This window comes from Agelaius tricolor, unplaced genomic scaffold (assembly GCF_023055355.1).
Source record: "Agelaius tricolor isolate 1412-34295 unplaced genomic scaffold, bAgeTri1.0.p SCAF_20, whole genome shotgun sequence".
NCBI classification, from domain to species: Eukaryota; Metazoa; Chordata; class Aves; order Passeriformes; family Icteridae; genus Agelaius; species Agelaius tricolor.
This window is the reverse complement of record NW_027269280.1, coordinates 12,009,538-12,037,497: the sequence shown is the minus strand read 5'-3', so window position 1 is coordinate 12,037,497 and position 27,960 is coordinate 12,009,538. Positions and strand designations below refer to the sequence as shown.

Below are 27,960 nucleotides of genomic sequence, written 5' to 3'. Positions count from 1 at the left end.
CCCTGAGCTCAGCCCTGCCCTGCCTGCCCTGCTCCTGGAGCAGCACTAATGAACATGCCAAGGAGACAATCAATGGAATATTGTCCTTAATGCATCAGCCACATCACAACAGGCTTTATCATCCCCAGGGTCAACACACAAAGTGATACCTGCTATTAATCAATGACAACTCCAGCTTGAACTTCCCTGCCTGTAAATACCTCATCTAGCTCCTCTTTGAGGAAGATGCATTAAAACTAATTAAAAAAAAACGAAATCAGGATTTATCTGTTCATTTTATGGATATCACCTAGACTTACAAGGGGCTAAACCCTCGAGTCTTTATCCAGACAAAGCCTGGGAATTGTGCTTTGATCAGGAAATTTCACTCAGCTGTACAAAGTGTCAGCTCCAGAATGCTGATCTCTGCTTGTACTTTCAGTACTGTGCTCCTTGTGCTCAGTACAAACTGGTATTTCAATATTTAAATGAGTTTAAATGCTTTGATCCTCACCATTAAGGGAATGTATGGATGAGGTGAACAGAAGCACAGGGACAGTGATGGCTGCACTGGATGGGGACAGCCAGAACCAGCTCCTCTCCAAACAGCCAGTCCAGCATGTCCAACCCAAGGTTCCACAACTAAACAGAGCTTGGGGATGGGGCAGGGAGAAGTCACTGACTGAACTTCATGGGAAATCCAGGGGGAACAACTTCCCTGCTCCCCAACACCAACTGGAACACTCAGCTAATGAGTAAAAAGGCCATGACAGTGATGCCTCAGGTTTTAGCTTCTCTACTTTTTAGATTCTGTGCTGCTTTAGTGTGTAGTTTTGAGCTTCATATTATGGGATGGTGAGCTCTGTGCACAGAGCAGGGAGACAATTCCTGCTCTAGCTGGGGACCAAGGACAAATGATCCAAATCTCAGGCCCAAGAGCACAAACAACTTGGGCTGAAGAGAGAAAAACAAGCAGGATGGGATTTATGGGCTGGAGCTGTAATTGGACAATTGTCCTGGATTGCCAAGCAGATTGTATTCTATTTGCCATCTGTATGGCAGTTGTCTTCTGTTCATTGGGCAGTTTTCCTAATCTCTTCCACATCCAATCCTCCCTCAGGGGAGACACCTGCTGATAACAGCTATTGAATGTCCCTGCATGGCTGATAAGAACTACAGCATCCCATTGGGAGATGTGAGCCCAGAGGGAGGAGCCAAGCATTCCTACCTGGATATAATCTGGAGATTCTGGAACACCAGCACGGCTTCTCCACTGGATTCCCCAGAGGAACAGCAGCTGCCTCTCCTTGTACTGGATCTTCAGAGGAAGACTCCACCCTTTTCTACAGGATCCCTGCTCCAGCAGAGCCATCCCTGACACTGCAGGGATGAGTGGCTGAGCCACAATTCCAATGGGACTGCTGCCAGCACCCTGACCCACAGGGTGTCAGGCTGGGTTCTGACTCTGTCAGTGTTGTTTTAATTTACTGCATTGTTTATTTTATCTTTTTATTTTCTTCCCTAGTAAAGAACTGTTATTCCTGCTCCCATATTTTTTTACCTGACAGCCCCTTAATTTCAAATTTATAGCAATTCAGATAGAGGGGGTTTGCATTTTCCATTTCAGGGGAGGCTCCTGCCTTCCTTAGCAGACACCTGGCTTTCGAAACTGAGACAACAATTAACTCCAATATGCAAACGGACCAGAATTTACATAAGTGTGACCACTTGTCCATTTTGTGACCATTTTGGTTCATCTTGTATGTAGGCCTGGCTGGGCTCTTGTGCTGCCCAAGGTGGATCCATTGAGGAGATCCTTTCAACAAATCCCTACTTTATCCTTTAGCTCTGTCTGGTCTCTGTTCTAGGCCAGCCTTCACAAGGCACCAACAGCTAAAGAACCCCTCAGAAACACAGAGGGCTCCATGTGAGGAGACAACCCCTGCCCAAACCACACAGAACTCCCCCAAAACTCTCTCCCAGCCCCGCCAGCCCCGGGTTACCTGGCGTGCATCTCCCAGAGCTTGGTGGCCATGCGCTGGTCCCAGACACAGAGCAGCCCCTCCTCTCCTCCGCTGACCACCTTCCACTCGTCCATCTGCACGGAGCACACGCCCAGCTGGTGCCCCTGCACGCAGCACACGGCCTCACCGCGCCGCAGGTCGAACACCCTCACCCTGGGGAACAGGCACAATGAGGCACAGGCACACAACCCTACAGCTAATTAATCCACAACTGATGTAGTGAGGTTTTATACTTTGTAATAGTTTTGGGTTTGTGTTTTTCCCAAATGGTTTATCCCAGATTGTACCCCCCTCCCTGTACCTGTGCAATCCCTTTCCTTTGCTGAGATCACCCCCAAATCCCCACCCTGGCTCTCTGTCAGTCACTCACCATCCCATCCCCTCCATCCAGAACTTTCGGTCCAGGACATCGAGTGATCAGCCAGAGGCCAGGGGTCAGCCCCACAAGTGTTACCCCAGACCCTGTCCTAAATGTCCATTCTCAGTACCCATCCCTCAGGGTCACTCATGGTCAGTAAATGTTCTCTGCTTTAGGTTTCCACCTCCCTTTAAATGCAACCTTGGCACCTCTCTCGGGGCTTTCAGCAGGAGCCCCCTGAGGTGTAGGGGCTCCTTTGGGACTCCTGGAATAAAACCTTGGATTAACCCCTGCTAAGAGTCGCCCTTTTATCCTCTGCCCATGTCTCTGGTGTCTCTCCTGCTGCAAAGGTGACCGGCCTGGCTGCCCTCAGTACCCTCGGGGCACAGGGAGTGTCCCCTGCTCTCTGCTGACCTGGGGCTGGCCAGGGTCCCTGAGAGGCTCCCAGAGACACAGAGACACACAACTCTACACCTAATTAATCTACAACTCTTTCAATTTAATTAATCCACGACTGGCTGGGTGGCTATAAGTCCCTGTCCTAAGTTTCCCTTGTCTGCCTCACAGTCATCATGAAAGGGACAGAGACTGGGGACCACTGAAGAAAAGGACCCTTGTCTGAAACTCTGGCCCTGTTGGAGAAAGTTGCTTGCCAAGGACCCCAAGGCCTGAGCACAGTGCTAAGCTGTTGTTCACAGGTGTGTTTGCTGTATGCTACACTGAACCCAGTGAAAGGAAAAGAGGGGCCCTTTTTGCAACAATAGTCCTGGAATTTTGTCCCCCCTCTCAGCCTGGCTGGACTTCTCCTCAGGTTTTTTGGTGGTCCCCACAGAAGACCACTCACCTGCTTTACAACCACCATGACAGACAGACTGAGATGGAAGAAACCTCTCCATCAAGGCCTGAGACATGAAACCCCCATGTGAAAAAGCCTCCCCCTCCTTCCAAGGACTGAAACCCCCAACCCAGGGGAGGTGTGTGGGGGAGGCAAACTGATCAAAGCAAGATGGATGCTGCAGGTGCAAGCAGTGGACCAAGAGACAATGGTTCTCACCACTGCTGAGAACATGGACTGTGTGCACCCTTCTTCAAATACCATTTTTCCCCCAAAAACACAACAGACCACCTTTGATTCGATTTCAAGATTCATCTGTTGCTATAGGATATGAAACAACACAAGCACACACACCGCTGCTCTCAAGGTGAATAAAAGGGAAGTTTAATTTCTGACTCCAACATTTATGGTTTTCCAAAAGTGACAGTGGATTGGAGGGTGACAGTGCCACCTCTCCAATGACACTGGACAAACCAACAGTCCATCAAATTCCTCCTCCTCCATAAAAGAATGCAAACCAATGAGTTATTTACATAAAGTGCGTGAGAAAGTTGGCTACAAGAATGTAAACATCAGAAGGCTTAGAAAAAACTTAAAAAATCAGGGTGACAACTCATCCCCTTCCCCCATCAAAAAGAGGATATAATAAGGGTTTGAATGAACTGGAACCCTGAGATCTCCCTGGATGTGAACTGCTGAACTCCACTGGCTGGACATCGAGGGACTTCACTGTTCTACATTTGGTAGCTATAGACCTTCCTTCTCTTCCTCTCTCTTTTCCTTATTCTTCCCTTTTTCCCCAATTCCTCCCCAACACCTCTTGCTGTGGTCATTCAATAAAGGTACATTGGTTTTTGATTAATACTGCAAGATGGTTTCCAGGATGGTTCCTGAGATTCTTTTTACATAAACATTAGCTCTTGCCTGTCACCACTGAGTCAGAGATGACAGTAGTAGGATCAGAAGGCAAAGTGGCAAAAAGCCTCATTTATTTCATCCTCTCTTCTTTTATAATTTAGTTTGCTACAGGTGGACCTGATTGGTCATTTAATCAATACATTTCACATGATTGGCTAATTAACAGGACATCCATTTGTAAACAATCTTATGACGAAAACACAAAAACAGATTATTAGAAAAACACCACCTGCAGGTTGTTTTAATATTTGGCTATCATTGTTTATCTCCAGCTCCCTAAAGCTTCCCAGGCTGATTCTGGGAAACCTTATCCAGCTTTCTCTCTGACCAGGCTGTTACACCCACACTCACCTCTTATTATAATTAGCTCAATGTCCATTATGGCTGTGCAATTGTCCCCTTTAATTGGGTTGGTGGGCTTCTGAAGAGGAAGTAAAACTTCTTCCTCATGCTAAACTCTTCACCTGTGTCAAGCTGGCAGGGCTCCTTGGCCTGCTGGTCACAGTCCAAACCTCCTCTCATTCTTAGAAGCCAGTGGTATTTATGGTTCCTGCACTCTTACAATACTTCATATATCACCTGTTATTCCCAACATTGTTTCAATTATTCAATTAATTTCCTTGTTAAGCTCTATATGATCTTTGCTAACTACATTTCTAACTTAGCCCGTAAATTCATTTAAGCTCTTAATTTAAATATATATATATCTATTTTTCACTACCTTAGCTGCATTCCTAGCTCAACCCCCTGACTCACAGAGACAGCTCTGGACATGCAGCTCATGGGGTCTCCTGGAAGGGGCTGACAGCTGCTGTGTGAGCCAGGGAGAGTCAGCTGGAGAAGAGGTGCTAAGAGTCACTTAAAGGAATTCTATCAAGGTCGTTGACATGGAAACTGAAAAGAAGAAAAGATAAACGAGGGGAGCTGCAGTTGGACATGGCTGAAAACAGCAGTGGAGACCACTCTGTGCCAGCGAGCGCTGTGTGGATTTGTTGTGGCCAATGAATTAATGGAAACTTTCTGAGAAGGTCTAACAGACAGCATGCTGTTAGAATAAACAGAGAGAAGCCTTCTGAAATGCATGGTGCTCTTCTGTGGGTTGTGACTGTCTCAACAGTGACAGGTTCTGACAGCACAAGGATTTGGGGTTATGGAAACACACCTGGGACAGCAGCAGAGCCACTGCTGCTCCATGGCTGGAAAACCAGTGAGGCACATCCTCCTCACCACTGAATTTTCATCCTGATTTCTGCTATCAAAGATCTTCTTCAGGCAGATTTCTCCCACCACACAGGACCTCTCTGAGTCTTTGCAGGTTTTAGGACCTAAAGAGGCTCTGGAGTCTCAGCACAGGAGGGACCTGGAGCTGCTGGAGAGAGTTCAGAGGGGACACCAGAGATGTTCCAAGGGCTGGAAGCCCCTCTGGAGGAGCTCTGGAGCCAGGCTGGGAGAGCTGGGGGTGCTCACCTGGAGAGGAGAAGGCTCCAGGGACACCTCAGAGCCCCTTGCAGGGCCTAAAGGGGCTCCAGGAGAGCTGGAGAGGGACTGGGGACAAGGGATGGAGGGACAGGACCCAGGGAATGGCTCCCACTGCCAGAGGGCAGGGATGGATGGGATATTGGGAATTGGGAATTGTTCCCTGGCAGGGTGGGCAGGCCCTGGCACAGGTGCCCAGAGCAGCTGGGGCTGCCCCTGGATCCCTGGCAGTGCCCAAGGCCAGGCTGGACACTGAGGCTGGGAGCAGCCTGGGACAGTGGGAGGTGTCCCTGCCATGGCTTGGATGGGCTGTAAGGTCCCTCCCCAGCCATTCCATTTTTCTATGAGTTATGATATAAAATAAAAGTGAAATTTGGAGAAAGCTCCTCTCTCTGTGCCTCCCAAATCATCAGCAATGCCACAAGCCATGACACACCCATTTTGGACACCCTGCTAACCCATCCCAGCCCTGGAACATGCCCACATCCACTATGGACCAGGGGTGATATTATTACCAGGATCAAGGAAAAGATTATTACCCCAAAGATTCCAGAGGAGATTTTATGTGTGGCAATTCAAAAGACAAGATAGGGAATTACAGGTTAACACCCTGGATTTAATCACCAATTTTCAAAGCAAGCACCCAACAACCAGGATCTGTTTACTTCAAAAATGCAACTGACTGTGGCCAGTTTTTAGGCACATCTTATTTTTGGATATTATTGGCCACCCAGACAAAGCATTTTGAAGTGAAATAAACTGAAGACTCAGCCAGAAGTAGAACTACAGACTAAGACCTTAGGATTGCCACAATACCACAATACCAGTTAGAGCTGATGGTTTTAAGTTTTAAACCCAGCTCATATCACAAAGAAGTGTCAGGTTTGATCCTTATTTATCAAGATTAAGAGATAAAGCAAAGTACATGAATAAACAAAAAATGCAGCAAGTGAAAACAGAAGGAAAGGGGAAACTGATCTCAGGTTTGAGAAGAAGCCAGAGCAAGTTCCTCCCAGCTGATGGCCATCAGGAACAAACCCATCAGGTACACATTAATCCCAGAAAAAGCCAAAACACACTTGTTCCAACACATTAACTGTACTTCATTCCATACCCCTGCTAGGATCCTAATGGTGCTGCAAGTCCTTCCTCTCCCCTTCTCCAGCAGAGATTGCATCATCTGATTTTACAAATAACATATTGCAGGGACTGAGAGACAAGGCAGCAGAGCAGGCCAGAGCTCCAGCAGAGCAGCATCCATCTGACAGGGAGCAGAACACGCTCTGTGTGCAACAGCCCAGCCCACAGCATGAGGGGCAAGGATTCCTCAGTGCCCAGCTCCAGCAGAGAGCAGCTCTGGCTCCAGCCTGGGACAGGATGGGGTGTTTGGAAGGCCTCATTCTCCTGTGTGTGTTCTCCCAGCAAGCAAAGCTGCTCCTGTTTGGAAAGCACAGCTGGAAGCCAGGATCCAAGTGAGCCCTGCTATCCCATGAGGAAGCACCCAGCTTTCAGGCAGGTGAAAATGGCTCTCCCCATGCTGGCCCAGCCCTGGGAGAACCAGAGGCACATTTGGCTGCTCAGATGTGCCTTAAGGAAGAAAAGGAGCAATGTTTTGGCAATCTCACGTGATGCTGTAACACAGAGCTGGCCCAGCACGTCCTGCCTGGACAGCTGGGCTCAGTGGGAGCGCTCCGGACTCATCCCAGCTCCAGGGAGCTGTTCTGGAGGCCAGGCCTGGCCCCTCCTGTCACACTGCCTTGGGAGTGAGCTCCTGGCCTTCAGGAGAGCCTGGGACACGTTTGGATCCACACCTTTCAGGGTTTGCCATATGTTTGCTTTCCCAAGCAGCTCAGCCCAGCTCCCAGCAAGGCAGAGCAGGATCAGCACACACTCCCTGCTAGGAGAGGAGGCCTCTTGCCAGAGCAAAGCACAGCTCAGGAATCAAATCAATCAGCAGTGCTTCAGCAGGAATTTCAGATGGAAAGACAGATTTTAGAGGTCCTACCAAAACCATTTTGTGAGTACTACTTTTCAAAATCATGATTTTGAGTAAAAGAAGGGCAGATTCAGGTGAAATTGGGAAATGGCTGTATTTAATTCAAGCAGTAAGTGCTCCCTCTGGCCAGCAGCAGCCTGAGCTCCCATGGCAAGGTCCCTTGTTGGGGAAGATGGAACAGGAAAGCCTTATAAATATGATTGTCTGGCAAAAGATTTTGAGAATATAGAAACTATAAGTGAGATTGAAATGAAAGCAAGCTTTGAGATCCCTCAGTTACTGAACAACTGGAAAACAATGGTGTGGCCAGCTGAAGGTGATCCCCTTTTGATGGAACAACACCCTCTGCTTGCAGACAGGCCCAAGGGTCAGAGCAGACCCTACAGCTTGGCAGAAGGGCCCAAAGAGGAGATTTTAGGGTTTAAAATGTAACACAGTATGGTAATGTAATGATTCTTATAGGCTGTATGTAAATGCTGTAGGATTTGTATCTTGTACTAGATTGGTGAGTGAGAATTAGAATATTCAGCACAGAAGAAGATTTATGGTATTGTAATGGGAACCTCGCTCTCTTACCCTTTTACTCTCTTACCCTTTTACTCTCTTACCCTTTTACTCTCTTACCCTTTTACTCTCTTACCCTTTTACTCTCTCACCCTCTCATCCTCTCTGCCCCTCTCTTCTCTCAGTCCTGCTCCAGCTGTGCCTGGCAGCTCCCAGCAGGGCCCTGCCCCCAGGCCCTTTGCAATGAACCCCAAGTTCCTGACCTGGCTGCAGAGATCTCTGGTCTCTGTCCATCCCAACCATCCTGCCCCCGATGCTCCGACATTCCCTGTTCCATAAACTCACTCCATAATGTGGCCATGGAGATCCCAGTCTCGTTCCACCTGTGGATGCCCAGCACCTTCCTGCAGCACCACAGGAGGATGTGGCCTCTGAGATGCTCTGCTCCTACCCCTGGATGCCAAACTTATCTTCCCAACTGTTCATCCCTAACTCCTTGCTGTTCTAGTGACATCCAACCCCCTGAACCCAGCCAGTGCTAAAGCTGAGAACCCCTAAAGTTTTCTGGAGGGGAAGGGCACAGACACCCACTCTGCTATAAAGGGGAGGGATAGCAACTCCAGCTCCTCTCCCATCATCTTGCAGGAGAACAAAACTGGAGGTAACTTCACTGGGGTGCTTTGGAAAATCAATTATCTGCTTTAAGAGGGGAAAAAACCTCCCAGGGATTCAATTCCACTTGTCAAACTTCAGCTATTTCCTTTATCCTCCTCGCTGAGAAAGTGTGAGGCTTGCTCACACTCCCTATTCTCCAGGAAAGAAAAAAAAAAAAGCTGTTTGACAAAATAATCATTTTTGCAAGCTGCTGCACTGGCGGGACAGAGGTCTGGGATTTGGCAGAGGGAAGTGCCCGCCTTCCAATCTGATCCCAGCACCAGAGCAGAGCACCACCTGCAGCCTGGTGCCCAGTGTGGAAAGGAGGAGGGAAGGAAGCAGGAGCCATTAGAGACTGGCTCCTGGCCATCCCACATCTCCTTTGGTGCACTGGATCAGACCCCACAAACGACTCGCCAAAAAAAGGAAATCTAAAAATTGGACTCAAAGGGTCTTTTTAAGCACTTTAATCCTTTTGCACTGCCTGTTCCCAGAGCGGCCATTCCTGGCAGCAGACACTGAGCTGGGAAAATCCTACTCCCCAAGCCAAGGAGTTAAAGAGAAAGCTGCTAATCAGCTAAATAGAAGCTGGAATCTGTTCATATGAAAGTCTCTTTTTTTTCTCTGTCACCTGAGGGACATCACAGTGTTCCCAAATACACTTTTGACATCATTTGGCAGCAGGGCCCATCTCATCCTCCATGATTCATCCCTTAGGTTATTTTTTTAATATCAGAAAGTGAGCTTTTAAATGCCAAACTCATTTTGCGGGTGGCGGTGGGGAAGTGGAAGAGATTCCAAGTGGTCTCGCTGGGCTGTGCACCAACTGCCTCCACCAAATGGCTCAGAAAGCTCCTCTTCCCATGGAGCTTCCCAGACAAAGCACACTGACAGCCACATCCAACTATTACCTAATAGTTTGTTCCTCAACTTGATGGAAACACGAGAGGAGAAAGCAATTCCAGCAGGGCCAAATGTAGGACAGGGAGCTGGGGATCACTTACCTTCTGTCCTTGTTGCCTGCCACCAGCATGTTGGGGGGGCTGCTGTGGAGGTTGACACATGAGAAGTCACCCATGGAGTTGCCCACCTTGGTCACACACTGGTTTGTTTCCAGGTTGTAAAGGAGGATCTGGCAGAGAGGGAATAAAACACCACATCAATTCAGCAGGAGCACCACGACAAGGTTTTGCTGCTCCACAAAGCAGAGTTGTGACCACCTGAGGTGTTCTGCAGGACTTGTTTCTTGATGTGTAAAACAGAACCAAGGGACAGATCTACCCCTGTGAAGAAAGGCAATGTCACCTGTAGCCATGATATTTTCTGAAAAATCCTTTCCTTAGGAATTTTTCTCCTCAGAAGCTGAGAGGCTTCAGGAACAAAATGTAACCAATGGTTATCTGCTGCTGTGGAATGCAACAGGTGCATCTGGGATTGGGCTCATGTGGATGTTTCTAATTAATGGCCAATCACAGCCCAGCTGTCCAAACTGGCTTGGTCAGTCACAAGCCTTTGTTATTCATTCTTTTTCTATTCTTAGCTAACCTTCTGATGAAATCCTTTCTTCTATTATTTTAGTATGGTTTTAATATAATATATATCATAAAATAATAAATCAAGCCTTCTGAAACATGGAGTCAACATTCTCATCTCTTCTCTCATCCTGGGACCCCTGTGAACACCACCACAGACACCCTCAGAAATCAGGAATTCAGGTTTTCCAGTGGGATTCAGCCACAAGCAGGGATGCACCCCCAGAATGGCAGGCACAGCTCTCAGGGAAACCACACAGGTGACATCCTTGGGGTTACAGGAAAAGCAAAGGGTTCCCTCATCAATTTTAGTGTTTGAGAGAGCAGTACAAGCAAACAGCAGCAGCCCTGAGGAGGTCTGGACAGATGGACAGTGAAGGCAGATCTGGTCAAGTGCAGCAGGAACTGCAGGGCAGAGCTGAGCACACACTGAGAGCCTGGGTGCCCTCACACATACACACACAGAAATGTCACATCTGAAGTGGCAGCTCAGATGGGAAAGGCAGAAAAACAACTCTGATTTTAGGCAGCATCTGAGATGATTCAAGCAGAGCCTGGATGAGAAGCACGAGTTGTTCCCTGTCCGTTCCCACTCCTCTCCTCCATCAGTTTAATCACGTTTGCTGTCCTTCCTGTGGGGCCAGATCTGATCTGTCTGCTTGGGCCTTTCAATTTAGGAGAACAAATATTTTTAGAAACAGAAAAACGCACTGGTCAAAGCCCAGTGGAGCTCAGTGCTGCACCTGGCCTTATATAACTTCATAAACATGATTCAATTTCACGGTATTGCTTGTTGAAATGAAAAGAAACCTTGTGACCATGAGAAGAGTTAATAGTATTTAAAACACCAGAAAAACCCCACAGCTTCCATGGCAACATCAGCATGGCCATGTCAACGTCACATCAATATTCTTTACTTCTAATTTGCTGATTATAGCCACGTGCAGCTCAATAAATATTGCACTATCTGGATGGATTATTTCAACATTTGCCAGAACAGCAGCACTGATGCTGCCTGGCCTTTTATTTCCTATCTGTGCCATTTCAGAGCTCTGAAAGGTGAATTAAGAGAGCAGGAAAGGATCATTCTGTGATGGAGGCCTCTGGGCAACCAAAGTGAAGCTTTAAAGAGCTCAAGGAACAGAGCAAAAAGAGACAGAGAATTTGCAGGTTTCCTCCACCTGCCATTCTCCCAGGCAAATTCAGGCATATTGCAGCTCCCTATTAGGATCAACACACCCAACTTCCTTAGGTGTTCCTAAAATTTATAATCTCCCAATTAGTTCTTTGTGAAGCTGTCTCAAAAAACATGGCATTTTTCATCCTTAAGACCCAAAAAACCAAAGCAAGGATGACCTTTGTTGGAAAACCTAGGACATAAAAGTTAAATTTAAATTAAAATTAATTTAAACTTCCACCTCAAGGAAAAAGCTGCTACAAACTGCATGGCAATGTTAGTGTTTGAGGTAAAAACCAGTTTACAGCCTGTTCTCACTTCAGCCCAGCTCCCAACAGCTCAGTAACCAAACCCACAGATAATGATGTTCTGGCAAAGGCACCTCGAAGGGTTCTCAGTGCTAAGGAAATTAATATCTGTGCCTGGCAACCCAAACTTCTCCTTGGAAAGTTTGGAACAAAAGACAAAGACAATAAACTGCTGAATTCAGCTTAAGAAAGAACTGACAGGGTCAGGAGCAATGCATTCCAGCTCCCAGTTGGGCCCTTCCCAGCTGGATGTTAAAACTCCAGAGGGGAGAGGGCCAAAAGCTGCTTTCTTAAAAGTCCCCTGGGGCTGATATTTGCAGTGAACATCCATAAACTATTAATTTATCTAAATGACCAGAGCTCCCATCTCTGCTTTAAAACACAGGATACATACTTGAACATCCAGCCACGGCCATGAAAGGCTGGAATGAAAAATTGCACTGAAAGATTCCCATGTAACGTTTTCCATGTTGCATTTGCTCTGCCTGCAGCCCTGTGGCAAAGCTCACAGGTAACAGCAGCTGGAAAAAAACCAAACTTATTTCTCCTCACATAACTTGAGGGTGGCCAGCAATTTAAAGTGTTTGCATCAAAGAATCTGTAAAAAAAATAAGGGTTCACACCCACAAAAATGGAAGAAAAGCTTATATCATCTTCTCCTACCCCCTTCAATTCCTTCTCATGCCCATCTCTATTCTTTTAAAGATTGTTTATTTTAACCATCAATCTTGTTATTGATTTAAATTTATTTTAAATTTTATCATGCACAAATGTCTTTCTAACCAATTAGCCCCATCACTGGAAGAGTCTCTGTGATTTTCAGTATCCAGGTTCTGCCTATCTTGAAATTCAACCTGTCTTGAGCAGTTTCATGACCTGCAAATGAATTTCAAACCCTTATCCTGACCAATTGATAAGTAAAGAAGCTAAAAGCACTCAGGATGCTTAAGTCTGAATAATAATTTCCTGGAGACAGGGATTTAAAAGCACACTGATGACAATTCTGAAGTTGCTGGAACACCTCTGATGAGCTCTCCTGTAATATCCCAAGGCAAGAAGGATTTTCCTTACAAAGGCCAAGGAGAGAGAATGGAAATACCTGGTCAATAGGGACTTGAAATAAGGGCCTGTGTGTTAAAGGGCAGATAAAGCATAAGATCTCTGGGAGGTTTATAATCCTATAATGCACACTGCAAAGGGATTACCCTTTTAAAGGTATTTATAATCCTATAATGGACACCCAAGCCCAGTGACCTAATAGGTACAGAACTGAGGGAAGTGAACCAAGAGCATTTGGGTGTGAAATGAAGAACCCTGGGATAACACACTAATGAGCAGCCCTGGCCCCTCTGGGACCTCAGGGAGGAAAAGCATTAAAGACCCCGTGCAGGCAGCACCGGGATCCAACGCCCCAAATAAAAAGTGTCACCTATTAACATTGGCCAAATGAAAAGTCCAAGCTGTTGGCCAAGAGCCAGGCAATCTCCCTGAATGCTTAATAATTCAACAAGCCAGGAATAGCCAGAGCACCTCCAGCATTCTGTTTAGTTAAAGACCACAGAGATTAGCAAACACATTATCCATCTCCGTGGCGATCCCTTCCCTGTTACAAGTCCCTTAACGACCTTTACCATCCCTCCCTCTCTCTCTCTCTCTTTTAATAAGGCTGAGCAAATGGGACTTCATTTCAGCCCACTGCCACAGACTGGGGGTATTAATTATTCATGCTCATAGTCTCCCCTTTGTTAAGGCAGTGCATTAGACTAATTCCCCTCTTTGCTGGGTGACTTGGGCAGGGCTCAGCCTGTGGCTGCTCCTCTGGGAGGGACACACCAGGAACCCAGCCCAGGCACGGGAAAAAAGGCAAAGTTACTGTTCTGCACAGAACTGCAGAGTGCTGGGGACAGGGAGCTCTCTTTAAATGCTGTCCAAGAACTCGTGAAAGATGCCTGAAATGAATTCCCAAAGAATTAAAGGCTCTGGAGCCAGAAGAGCTGAGCTGTGAGCTTTGTTACATCTCGCTGCTAAGTGAGGTCAAGCGTGGTCGATGCGCTCTGCTTGAGACACTTCCAAGAAAAACCAAGGAACTGTAGGAAATGCTGCTGATGGAACTCTTCCATGCGTGGCCAAAACCCCAGCAGGTGTTTTGGGATGCTGTGTTGTTGGAGATGTCTTTTTTGGACAGAACATTAAAACAACAAATCCCTGAGCACTTGTTATCAAAGAGCCTGTGGTACTTTCAACAAGAGCTGGGGTGTCCATCCCACTGTCCTGGATGGCAGCCAGCACACGCCTGCTCTGGGAAGAGCTGCTTCCCCTTTCCCTTTCCCTTTCCCTCTCCCTTCCCAGCCCATTCCTGCCTCCCTTTCCCTTTCCCTTTCCAGCCCATTCCCACCTCCTGCCCACAGGAACAGCATGGGGCAGCTGGAGACAGAGCTGTGTCTCAGAACTGGGTGAATCCCTCTGTGTTGGTTGGTTCTTATAATTCTTATTCTCTGAATTTGGTTCTTATTTAGATGCAGTATTGGAAGGAGGATCGTAAATATCAGCAAAAAGCACGTTGTAAAACCACACTCAAACCCTACATCCTTCTCCTCACTGTACAACACACAGGATCCATTACAGAAGCACTTTTTCAGAAAGAACCATCCAGGATTGAGGTTTCTGTCATTTCAAGTAAAATAAAACCACACTGAATTGCTCAGAGTGGCAGAGGATCAAGCAGCAAGCCTGAGAACAGAATTTACATTTATTTTCAGATTATATTTCTCCCCTTTGCTTCTGTCCAGCCCTCTGCCAATTGGAAAAAACATTGCCTGAATACACACAAATATTGCCAATGAAAAAGGGGCTGTGAAATTCCAAGTCCACCATAAACAAAAAGGGACCTGGTTTCTGCTCAGGTCAAACCCATCCGATCCAGAGGGTACCTACAAAAGCAGGAATATGCATTTGTGGGGGAACTCATCAAATTAAACACAACATATGGTACACACTGCTGCAAGTTTGGATTTTATATCTAAAGTGATGTGGAAAACAAGAATATTTTTAAAGTTTACAAGCCCCAGGGGCACAGTTTCCCTGTGCAAATGTATTGGATTGCCTACTGTAAATATGGCACATAACACTGCAACAACAACAAAAACAATCTGACTGTTAACAAATGCAAGGTCAGCACGCTGATACTTGTGCACACAGATAAGTGTTCTGGCTCCATAAATTTCAAGATGAGCTAAGATTTAAAAGGAGCAGCTGAAGGAGACAGACAGACAATCAGAGAAGAAGAAAAAGAGTAAATCAAACACAAAACAGCCAGTTAAAAAAATAAATAAATAAAAAAGCAGTTAATATCCATGAATAATGGATGTTTGATTTAAAAGCAGTTTACTCCAATATGATGTAATTTTTGACAATCAGCCAGAGAGACTATTTTTCAAGTTCTTGCCAGATAGAAGTCATTGTGCGGAGCTGGGAACACAAGTGCTTCTCTGAGCATGTGGAAAATTGACTTTCATGCCATCCTAAAGGTGACTTTTCCTGGCAGACGCATGCGCCGGGCAATGCCTGAAAACCCAAAAGCAGCAACAGAGCTCCCAGCAAATCCAGCAGGAAAAGCAGCTCCCTGCTCCTCCCCATCCAACACCTGCTGCACAAGTCACACACAGAGCTAAAGACAAGTGCAGTTTGCTTTTCCCTTTGAAGTTTCCCTGTGCCTGGAGTTGCAGAGTGAGGCTTCAGGCTGGTGGCAAGCAGGGGAGCCAAGCTCCGCGCTGGCGCTGCCAACGCACCTGCAGCCCTGGGCAGTGCCAGCCCCCGGGGCTCTGCCAGCCTGGGATGGGCTGGGATGTGGGCAGATGTCTGCTAGGACTGCAATGGGGTCACCAGGCTCGTTTGACTCGTGCCCAGAGCCTGGGCTAAGAGCTGCAGGGCCCGTGGGGAGGATGCTGTGTTTACCCACTGAACCACCCACACACTCAAAAACCCCTCTAGCCCAGGGACAGGTGCTCCCTGACCTGAGGGAAACCTTCGTCCATGGAGAAGGGAGGCAAGGAGAACCTTAAAAACTGAATTCAATCCCTTGGTTTCATCACCTGGAATATTCATGGCACATCCCAGCAGCTGTATTTTCCAAACCTGAGGCACCCACCTCAGCCACTGTGCCAATTTTAAGGCACTCACACTATAGCACACACAGGGAGGAAAAAGCAGAATGTTCTTAATGTCAGCCAATAGAAAGGGAATGATTGATTTATTATTTATTATTTATTATTTATTTAGTCTTTTATTTATTTCAACTTGCAAAATTATTCCTGATCACTTAGAGCATTTGATCAAGAAATCATGCAAAATTTAGACAAGAAAAAGTTCTGGACTCTCTGCTGGTGTCTTTTCCTTGCAATAATTCAGTTCCTCACAGAGTTCTGCCTTTCTGACATGGTACCAAAGAGCTTATAAATAAAAAGGTATTTAAAACACCTTTCAACACCTCCAAAGATCTGCTAACACCCTGCAGTCCTGCAGCTCCTCAAAGAGAGATATTTGGGCAAGTTCCATCTGTTCAGACACCAGCAAGCCCTGCCCTTCTACTGGTATGAAAACAAGAGTTCATGAAGATGAATTTGCTGAAAATTGGGCTCTTTACAAGGGTCACAGAGGCCAACAGAAATGAAAAACCCCACATTTTTTAAACAAGAAAAACTAAAATTAAAAAATTGAACTCTTTGGAACTCCATGAGAACTGGAGACACTCGACACCAGGAAAGACAATGCAGCTTCTCAGTAAGGAGGATTTTAGTTAAAATAAGGTGTAAAAGCTCACATAAAGCAGTCATGAACTAAATAAATCATCCAAAAATGACTGTAAAGTATGAAACTCAACTTCAAGGAATATTTACTGTTGTCCAGAGCAGCTGGGGCTGCCCCTGGATCCCTGGCAGTGCCCAAGGCCAGGCTGGACATTGGGGCTGGGAGCAGCCTGGGACAGTGGGAGGTGTCCCTGCCATGGCAGGGGTGGCACTGGATGGGCTTTAAGGTCCCTTCCAACCCAAACCACTCAGGGATTCTATGATTTCAAATTTGTTTTCACTCACTATCACTGGTTAATTCCACTGGACACACTCACATTTCCAAGCAGCTGAAGAATTCCATGGAAACACGAAATCCAGGAGCAAACCCAGGCAGTGTTTCACTGGCTGCTGAGAGGAGCCAGGTGAGGTTGAACACCTTTCCTCAAGCCAATCATCAGCTCCAGAGAGCTGCAAAAGCAGCAGCATGAACAAGCAGCACCCAAGAGAGCTGATCTCAGCACATCCAGCCTTCTGCCTCAGAGCTGGAAGCTGTAAAATCATCCCTTCCCTCCTCTCCTCCCCATCCACCAGCCCTGGAATCAGGTTCATGTTTGTGCACAAAGCAACCAAACCCACACCTGAACTGTGCCTGACAATATCTGTAACAAAAATCCACACCTGAACTGTGCCTGACAATATCTGTAACAAAAATCCACACCTGAACTGTGCCTGACAATATCTGTAAGAAAAATCCTCACCTGAACTGTGCCTGACAATATCTGTAACAAAAATCCTCACCTGAACTGTGCCTGACAATATCTGCAAGAAAAATCCTCACCTGAACTGTGCCTGACAATATCTGCAAGAAAAATCCTCACCTGAACTGTGCCTGACAATATCTGTAACAAAAATCCACACCTGAACTGTGCCTGACAATATCTGTAACAAAAATCCTCACCTGAACTGTGCCTGACAATATCTGCAACAAAAATCCACACCTGAACTGTGCCTGACAATATCTGTAACAAAAATCCACACCTGAACTGTGCCTGACAATATCTGCAAGAAAAATCCTCACCTGAACTGTGCCTGACAATATCTGTAACAAAAATCCTCACCTGAACTGTGCCTGACAATATCTGTAATAAAAATCCTCATGCATGCTGTGTGAAGCTTCTTTGGTAGAAAAACTCCCAAATCCTCCTTTGTTCATTGTCTCATATCCCCGAGAATATGTTAAAAATTTTGAACAGAATTTGAAATATAGGAGAAAGTTGTGGTTTAGGATTTTTCCCCTCATCTCTACAAACAACAAAACTCTAAATTTCATAGAAATAATCCACAAAGCTCACCTGAGCTATAGTAGGAGACCAGACTTACCTGACAGCAGGTTCAGGGGAGGTTATAAAGGCACCAGCTATGAGAAAAGCTCCAGACTGCATCAGAAACCACATGAACTCAAGCCTAACATTTATCCTGCTGCCTCCTTTTGAGGTTTAGATCCTGACCTGAAGAGGACCAAAGCCAATCTGTGGATTTAATCTCCCCCATGGTGTTTAAACCCAAAATCCCCACAGGTGAATGCCCAGCCTTGTGGTGCTACAGCAGCTCTGGGACCAGGGGGCTCCCAGCTGCCTGACACAGGGGATTTGTCACTGGCCTGACATCATCCCTCAAGGAATGTCCCCTGGATGCCCTGGGAATAAGGATTTCCCCCATGGGTCATTAGCTGGGCTATTTAATTAGCCCTAGACAAGCCTAGATAGGAACACAGATCTCAGAATTTGGACTTGAAGGGATTTCATGTTAAGTTAAAAGAGCTGAAACAACAAAATCTTTCATTGCTTAACTTCAAAAAAGAGTTCCAGGAGCACTAGAGCAGAAGAACTTTCAAGAAACAGCAGCATATTTGGGTTGTCTGGTGCTACTAAAGTGCAAGCTGAACTTCTCAGGGAAGAAGCATTTCTGTTTTCTCCTCCCTCCTGCACGGGTGTCTCTCATCTGACAGGAGCCAAGTCTAGGCCACGGATTTGATGTTTTCCTCCTCTCCAACATAAAAGTTCACAGAAAATTTATGCCTCAGATCTCAGCTCTGCTGTCAAACGTGGCTAAAATTAGAAAATGATTTTATAAAAAGAGAGAGAGGGAGGAAAAAGATGGTTTCCCTATGTGTTTTGATCAGGAAGCAGGTTACTAGGCAGGGATTGCCAGAAGGAAAATAATAACCAGGAGGAAAACAAAGAAAACCCCGAAGTGGGGAGGAACACAGGCAGCAGCCAGGGGGGCTGGAATCCTCCAGGATGGCATTTCCAGGCTGGGGAGCTCTCCCAAAGCCAGGCTGTCCCCGTGGGCCCAGTGTAATCAGCCACTGCAGAGTCCCTGCACGTCTGCGCGGGGCCGCTCGTTAGCATAAGAGCCATCAGTAATTAATTTCCGGCGTGATGTCAGCTGGAGCAGCAGTGCCAAGGCAGTGTCCTTGTCACACCCCCTGGCTGTCTGGGCCCATCTCCCTGATTAGGATGCAGCAGGTTTAATGCAATCTGCCAGCAAGAGCCAGGGAGCTCAGGACTAAATGAGGAAAGATGTCCTGTGGTGGTGTTCACAGGGGTCTCTGGACGAGGGAAGAGATGAGAATTTGACTCCATGTTTCAAAAGCCTGATTCATTATTTTATGATATATATTATATTAAAACTATACTAAAAGAATAGAAGAAAGGATTTCATCAGAAGGTTTGCAAAGAAGGAAAAAGAATGATAACAAAAGCTTGTGTCCGACTAAGAGTCCAAGACAGCTGGGCTGTGATTGGCCATTAATTAGAACCAACCAACATGGACCAATCCCAGATGCACCTGTTGCATTCCACAGCAGCAGATAATTATTATTTACATTTTGTTCCTGAGGCCTCTCAGCTTCTCAGGAGAAAAATTCCTAAGGAAAGGATTTTCCATAAAAGATGTCTGTGACAATGTCCAGCTTTGCTGAGCACCATTTGGACCTGGGGAAGTTTCTTGTCAGGACCCAGGACATTGCTCTGGCTGCCCTGGGTGATTCCAGACCCTGGCAAGGGCCTCAGAGACCTTGGCACAGAGTCAGAAACACCTGTGCCTTCGATTTTAGCCCATGGAAACAATTCCCAGCTTTGTGTGAAGATTTACAAGCCACAAGAGTTTGAGTAGAATGATGGTGAATTTGTCACAGGGTGAAAATGTAGAATTTTGGGGATTTAGAATGGGGGTTCAAGAGGCAAGATGGAGGAATCTGGGCACGTCCTGTCCTTCTTCTCCTTCTTCTTGTCCTCCATCTTCTGCTGTGATGATGACACTTTTGGATTGGTTTAGAGTAGAGACAGACTGTCTAACACAGGTGATAGGTATTGGGAAATTATTGTAAATAAAGTATATTTGTTTGTAGTATAAAAAGCCAACACCACCCCAAGAGCAGGGACTGTGCCACAACCTGACTGCTGGACAGAGAAAGAATGTAACAGATAAGAGAAAATAACAACCTTGAAAAGCAGAACCCAGGAATCTCAACTTCTTTGGTCATGGGGCTGGGAGAAAGAGACTTTCTAACACCTCAGGGATCATCTCAATCACAGAAACCTGAGAGTTTCTCTGTTCTTTACAAGGCACAAAAGTGATCACTGGGGTAATGCCCCCAAATGAGGCAATTTCACCTCCTGCCCTCCCACCTCTGGAGGGAAAAGAGCTGAGTTAGGACAGCAGAGGAATGAATAAAGACAGCACAACTCGCAGCATCTCAGCCCCCCAGGTATTTATGGGGGGTTTATGGGGGATGAGATGAAGCTGAACACATTTATCCCTTACAGAGGAAGCCCTAAATAAAGCTTTCCCATTCCAGTCACTTGCCCAGGGAAATCCTGCATTTTTACACTCCAGATCACAGTGGTCTGCAGTGGGTGCTCCATTCCTGCTCCTTCCCTCACTGCTGACAGCCCCAGTGTAACACAAAAATGGAATTAAACCAGGGACTGGAAAAGGGAGGCAAGGTGCAGGAAAGGGACAGGAACTCTTCCCAAGGCATCTGGAAACACCAAAATCTCACACTTTGGCCAAATACTCAAGAGCACAGCACAAAAAGCACCCTCCTCCTCAGGGTGCTCATTTGCCTGACACTGCTCAGGATCCCTCACAAGAGAGGCTGAGGGATGGTTTGGGATTTTGGGTTGTTTACTGGGGTTTTTAGGTGGGATTTTTGAGATGAGTTCCCCCTGATGCCATTGATGCAGCACAGACTGAGCTCCTTGCTGAGGAGCAGAGGGTGCAAGGGAACCCAGCTGGCTGAATGTCAGATTATGCTTTCTTCTGACCCAGAGATGGGGCAACTGAGAGGTGTTTTAAAAACTTCTATTCTATTTTTAGTCTCTTGTGAAGGGTGAGACAATACAGATATTATAACTTACACACTACCACAATTAGAAGCTAATTATTTCTTAATTACAATATAGTATAAGTGGTTTTTGACTTATTAATTTTTACCACACTATGTTGTAAATCTTAAAACTAATAATCTAAAATTACTCTTCATAAATCTTACTACAATACATTTTTCATAATTCTATTTCCCTAAAGTATCTAATCTTATTTATAAAACCATCCTTTGAAACTTGTTTCTAGTTCTATTTCTATTTCTCTCTCAACAATATCTATCTTATTCCATAGTATTTCTAAGTCTGTATTTCCTATCTCAAAGTTTACATACAGATACATACTGTGTAAACCTTGTGCCAAACTTCAAAAATTCTCTACAAATTCATTTCCCACAGCTAAACAGTAATCCCTCACTTCAGCCCACAGAAGAACACAAAGCAGCATCAGATTATTGCACTGAATTTTCTCTCTACTCTCAAAAGCTGGAGAGCAGGGAAAGAAGTCCTCAGCATGAACTCTTTTCTCCTTAATTACAAAGGTATAAAAATCTTCTCAGAAAATAATGGCAATACCTGGTTGGGCTCATTCAATAGCCAGCCAAAGGTTTTGATGCCAAAGGCAGCCTCGTGAGCAGCCACGTCGAGGCAGGTGACAGGCTGGCCATAGACTGAGTGCAGAATCCTGCCAGGAGCTTCTGCCTTCAGGAGATAGACAATGTCCTCTGCAGCTGCCACTGCCACAGGGCTCCCCCTCACATCTGGAACCAGATTAAGGAAGTTGACCTGAAAAGAGCAGACTTTTTATTTTATTTTTTATTTTAATTTATTTTAATACAGTCAAAAATTCTTTTGCATGTGCTGAACTGAACAAACTAGTCGTGTGTGTCCTGAATCATCTCAGCTATGGATTAATTCCACACAAAGACCAAGCATCAAGCTTATTTCTGAACTACAAGACTGACTGAGCTTTGGAGGGGGGATTAATCAGGAGTGGTTTAAATCACTTCACACCCTTTAACTACACAACTTCCTCCTACAGGAGAGAGGCTGCAAGACTCAATTATTCCCACACACTTCCTTCCCCTTTCAAACAAATGCTGATACTCTGAGACAAAACAAAACTTCAGAAAATGAGTTTTAATTACAACTCTCAAAACTTCAGTGACAGAAGGTGCAACCTAAAGAAGCTGCATGAGTAGTTACAGCTTCACAAGTGACACTATTAGGCTGCCTGCAATATCCTGCCTCAGAATTAATCAGATAGTGTGGATCTGGAATGAGACCTGGAGTTTCAGCTCCAATTCTATGCGAGAAAACTGATTTACAAAATGAGCCAGCTTAGTTTACTGTTGACAAAAAAAAAAAAAGAAAAAAAACTAAAAAAAAAGACCCCAGCCAACCTCCTGCACCATATGGACTTGTGTTCATTTTCACTCCTAGCTCAAGCCAGCAGTTCACCCTTGCTCTTCAGGGATGGAAGACTCACCCTGAACCTGCTCCAAAGTCAGAGCCTCGAGCCGCTACCGCTCTGATCTAGCTCAGGCTGTAAGACTTTTATAAGAACCATCCCAACCCTACCAACATCAATTAGTGGAGCAGGAGCTCCTGTAAGGAAGCAGAGCAGCCTGCAGACTCACCAGTTTCTGGATTTCAAAGGTTCCTGGGGTTTGCCAGAATCCTCTGTCGTCGGGGCTCTCCAGCCTGACCTGGAAGCCGGAGGCCGTGGCCACGGTGGCGCCGCCCGGGGCCAGCGCCAGCGCCTGGAGGTGCTGGTTGTGCTGGAAGTGATGGATGGGCTCCTGGCCCAGCAGCAGGCTCCAAACACTGACAGTGCCTGCACAGGAGAAATGGGGTTAGCTCAGCTCTGACACAACCTTCAACGAGCCTTTAAACAGCTGCAAGTGGAGCTGCTGCAACAAAGGAACACACGGGGGAGAGATGGGGGCAGGACGGCTGAACTTCAGGATGCTCTGGTTCCTCTGGCCATGGGGGCACAGGAGAATTTATGTGCTCTGGCCTGAAGCTGAGGGAGGGGATGTATAGATGGGATATTGGGAATCAGGAATTGTTCCCTGGCAGGGTGGACAGGCCCTGGCACAGGGTGCCCAGAGCAGCTGGGGCTGCCCCTGGATCCCTGGCAGTGCCCAAGGCCAGGCTGGACACTGGGGCTGGGAGCACCTGGGACAGTGGGAGGTGTCCCTGCCCATGGCAGGGGTGAAATGGGATGGGCTTTAAGGTCCCTTCCAACCCAAACCCATCTGTGATTCTGTGATTCCAGGTTCTATTGCTCTGTACATAATTCCTAATTTCTGTCCAATAACATTAGCAGCTACCTTGAGGAAGACTCTTTGACTTCTCTCACATTTCCATGTTTGGAGATGCAAACAGACACCTGAAATTTTGTTCTGTTATAGAGAGGCTCTCAATTACCCCAAAACCAGTGAGGAAGAGCCCACACTCCAATTTTAAGTCACTTTGCTGCATGGTCACAGAATCACAGAATATCATGAGCTGGAATGGACCCACAGGGATCACCCAGCCCAGCTCCTGTCCCTGCCCAGACCCCCAACAATCCCACCCTGTCCATCCCTGGCAGTGCTGCCCAAAGGCTCCTGGAGCTCTGGCAGCCTCGGGGCTGTGCCCATTCCCTGGGCAGCCTGGGCAGTGCCAGCACCCTCTGGGGGAAGAACCTTGCCCTGATCTCCACCTAAACCTCCCAGCACAGTTCCAGCCCTGGGTCCTGTCCCTGGTGAACACAGAGAAAAGCTAAAGAATACAAATCCTAACGACAAAGGAGTCTAAGTCAAAAGAAAACATATTTGTAATTGCATTTTTGCAAGCCTGGCTCCCCAGTTCTCTATTTAAAAGCATCATAATCTGAGTAAGAGCAACCTGAGGCAATCAGGAGGGAACCAGAAGGGAATTGGAGCCTTCTGGGCCACCTTTGCACTGAATTGAGAAGCAATCTTCAGGCATGACAGGCAGGGCTGGAGAAGGCTCCCTTGCAGAGGAGCACGTTAATGATGAAATGATTAATGGCAGCTCTTCCTTCAGAAGGAGACATAAAAGCCCTGACAGACAGCTGTGGATGGGCACCACTGCCAGTTTGCAAACACTCCTCCCCAGTCCCAGAGGAGGTGAAGCAAGAGTGTGGTAATGAAACTGCACATAGTGAAATGGTAGCTAAATGAGTTTAAATTGATTTATGGTAGCTTTTGTAAAGATTATTTGGTATCTGGAAAGTGCTACCCATGTGAAATAATGCAGATAATCCTTAAGATCCCTGTCTAATGGCACTCCCACTGAATATTTATATTCCTCACCGTGGGAATGAGTACCATAATGGGGAGCATTTTTGTTTTATTAGGGATGAATATTTAAATTAATCTGCTATTTGCCTAAACAATTAGCCGCCTCTGTTTGTTTACACAAAGCCAAAACTGCAATTAGGCTTCCATCAGAAAGATCAGTCCCGACTAAAACTGTCCCGACGGAGCCGTAAGGGCTCCGAGCAGAACTTCCCAAAATGACTTCTTAGCATAATGGTAATTATGTTAATTGCTTGAAAGGTAAATAACTGCTGAACTGGGTTTGCAAAACAGACTGGTTGCACACAGCTTCAACCCAGTTAACAAATCCAAGTGGGCAGCACAGGCTGCAGCCCCTCTGCAGGGCTGAGCTGGGGCTGCTGCTCCCCAAGGCAAAGGGATGGGGAGGCCTCACCTCCAGGAGAGATGATTTGGCCAGGAAAAAGCCCATCAGTGATAAAGTGCTATCAGACACAGGGAGTCAGAACTGGATTTTGTGTCAGAGCATGGATTTGGCTGCCAGGCTGCTCCAGTTTTCTCAATTTTTGTTCAGCAGAAAATGTATCTCAATTAAATATCAGGTTGATGAAGGGGAAAAAGAAGGCTGATTTGCTTTCAGTGAAAGCTTTTGTTTGCACATCTCTGTGATGAACATTCCACTGGGTTTAACAGTGTCTAAATGGATGAAAGTTCTGGGAAAAAGAATAAAATATTCTGACCACAGGAGCAAGCTGAGAAACCCAGAGCTCAGGGTTCTGCTCTCTAATTTTGGGCAACGAGGCACTAATTATTATGATTATTATTATTACTACTACTACTACTATTACTATCATTACTATTATTACTATTATTGTTGTTATTGCATCTCAAACATGACAAAATCTGTCCAAAAGAAAAGATTTTAACCAGGCAAACACAGAGTGTACAAACACAGATATGTGCATTGTATTGCCCATATAATGATACATGATACGGGCAAAACATTCCTGGAAATCTTAAAAAAAAAAGGGACTTGTAAGGTCACAAATTCACATGTGATGAAGGAGCACAAAGTAAAGAGTAACCTGGAGAGTTCAAAGAATATCCTGAATTGGAAGGGATCCACAAGGATCAGGACAGAAGGAAAACAGAAAAAGTAAACACTCCACTGGATTTATAAATAGGTAAAGCTGCTACGAGGGCTGAAAGTGCTGCTCAGAATATTCTGCATTTCACTGCAGAAACAACAAAAGGTATTTATGGGTGTGCAAGTCCTTGCAGCAGTCAATCACGTTTGGGTAAGAGCAAAAAATCCCACAGCATTCCAGTTCAGGTTATTAGTGTGACACTAAAAAAAATCAGGCAAAGATTTAGCAGTGCAGATGAGATCACTGCTCTCCACAGTCTGTCTTCCTGCCTCCAGCACTGCCCAGCACCTCATTTCCACAGCAATTCCTCTGCTGAGGTGAAGTTAAGGTTGCAGCCATACGTTATCTTTGTTATTTTTTATAATACTGAAACCTTACTAAGTGTTAGAAGGTGACAAAATGAAAATTATAAGCAGCGGTTTCACAGCACGCTAAAATCTGCACCATAACTGTGATTATTCCAACTGAATTCTAACAGTAACTCCCCAAAATTATTTAAATTATGAGCAAGCTGGAAAGTCATCTTGGCTCATGAAAAGAAGTGCAAGAAGCTGCTGCTGGTGGTGTAATGCTGATATTCAATGTGACAATCACTGCACCAGCCTCGTTTATCACTTTGCCCCAGATTTAACAAAAAATTCAACTCCCAACCCATATATTTCTGAATTGTGGCCTGATGAAAGGTCCATTTACTGCCATTGACTCCAGACTGGAAAGTACTTGGAGAGAACATTGAGCAGGAGGCTGCAGTGCCTCAGAGTGCAGTGCTGATCCTGACTCAACTCCACATTTTGGGAGCATCACCAGCCCTGCCCAGCTCTTGCTGTGTCAAAGGTGGGAGGCTGGAGGCTCCTCTCTCTCCACCAGCAGTGCTGGCAGCACAAAAGACATCCTGCAAAAGCAGCTGTTACATCTGTTTTCACACAGGTTTTTCCCTGCTATTACAGGCAATGCATTTGCTACAAAATTAAACAAACCCAAGTATCTTTTTTTCCTTTAAAATCCCCTAATCCTCCGACAGGGCAAGGCAGCACAACCACAGAGCAAACAGTGTTAAATCTCATTTGTAAATATTATGCTGGCTGTGCCTGGCAGTGTCACAGAGCCTGTCTGAGCCCCTCCTGAGCTGGGCACAGCTGGCACTGCCCACCTGAGCTGCCTGTTTGGGGAGCTTGCATGTGGGTATGGAAGATCCCAGCTCAGATCCTAAAGACCCTTTGCATCAGCTCTTCCACATTAAAACCAGCATTTGCTGTCAGCTGGTGGCTGCTGCCAGCTTTGGAAGAGGTGTAAAGCAATCTATACGTGCATTATCTGAAAAAAAAAAAAAAATTTAAAACCCCAGAATTTTGTCTGTGCTGGAGCAGGGAATCCAAACGTGCTCATGGTTTACAAGCTCATTCCCTTCAGCTCCTAAACACAACAGCCTGGGAAGGCCAGAAGGTGCTGAATTCACATCATCTCCATGGTGCTTGTCCTGTTTCAGAGCTGTGGTCTTGCCACCTCGATTTAAACAAAATAAAACTCTATTTCACCTTTTGAAAACCCTTGGACTTGATGATCCTTGTGGGTCCCTTCCAGCTCAGGCTACTCTGTGATTCTCCACAGGCTCCATACAGGTAGGGTTTTTTTGCTTCAAAGTGAGAACATGAATTTATTTCCTTATAATTTTCAGCTATATCATATCTCTATGAAATACAACCAATATAAGGAAAGTATGGGTGGAAATGAGCACCAGCCTGAAGTATCAAAACTTGTTGCTGTGAATTTTTTGAGTTTTTCCCAAAAACATTTCTAGTTGTGTGTTAGTAAACACTAATTTAACCTTAGTAGATACTTGAAGTTCATTAACCAACATTTTACATTTAATTTTCACTTCCAGCAGGTCCTGAGGGTACAAAGAGTGAGAGATCAGACCTAAGTGGCAAGAGCCTTTCCCTCACACTACCATTACCACACCAGTTCCCACCAAATGTTCCCAGATTTTACCTCCACCATCCCTCTTCCAGGGATTTCCACACAACAACATCCCTGGACAGTCCCTAAGAGAAGGCACAGACCCTGTTTCCCTCCCAGTGTGGGGAATGGGATGGGAAATCACACTTCACTCACCCAAACCAAGAGATCTGCACCCACAGCCACCAATGGGAATAAGCATTGCAGCCCCTGCTCCTGCAGTTTTCTTCTGACATTTTTTCCTTCACTCCAGCCAGCCTGGAATGCTCCTGCTCTCTTAGAGCACGTCCTGGCATTTAGGGACACCAAACCCATCACTCTACAAAGAGGGTACAGAAGGGACAACACCCCCAGGCAGCTTTAGGGGCATCCGAAAGGACAAGGGCACAGAAATCCAAAAAGCAGCACTGCCAAAATTCCCCTCCTGGAGGCTGCAGCAGGCAGGAGCACCTCTGATCCCTGCAGCAACCACCCTCCCGTGCTTCCCCTGCAGCTTGGGAAGGCCACCAGCTCCTCACAGTGGGCCTGAGGGGGTACAAGCAGGGCAGCAGGGCCGTGTTCCCCACCGTGCCTGCAGCAGGGTGGCCGTGGCATTTAAAGGACAGCAGGAAAAAGTTCTGTTCTCCTGTT

The 27,960-nt window shown here is 46.1% G+C and overlaps 1 protein-coding gene across 1 annotated transcript in view; it reads right to left on the bottom strand.

Moving 5' to 3' along the window:
* The window catches only part of FBXW8 (F-box and WD repeat domain containing 8), a 62,601-nt gene that overhangs the window by 3,626 nt on the left and 31,015 nt on the right, over nucleotides 1-27,960 (bottom strand). Inside the window, exons 6-9 of the mRNA XM_071445661.1 lie at nucleotides 22,577-22,773; nucleotides 21,513-21,722; nucleotides 9,749-9,876; nucleotides 1,983-2,156 (exon numbers count right to left, since the gene is read on the bottom strand). Of these exons, the coding sequence (XP_071301762.1) occupies nucleotides 1,983-2,156; nucleotides 9,749-9,876; nucleotides 21,513-21,722; nucleotides 22,577-22,773 (709 nt within the window). The remainder of the gene's footprint in view (nucleotides 1-1,982; nucleotides 2,157-9,748; nucleotides 9,877-21,512; nucleotides 21,723-22,576; nucleotides 22,774-27,960) is intronic.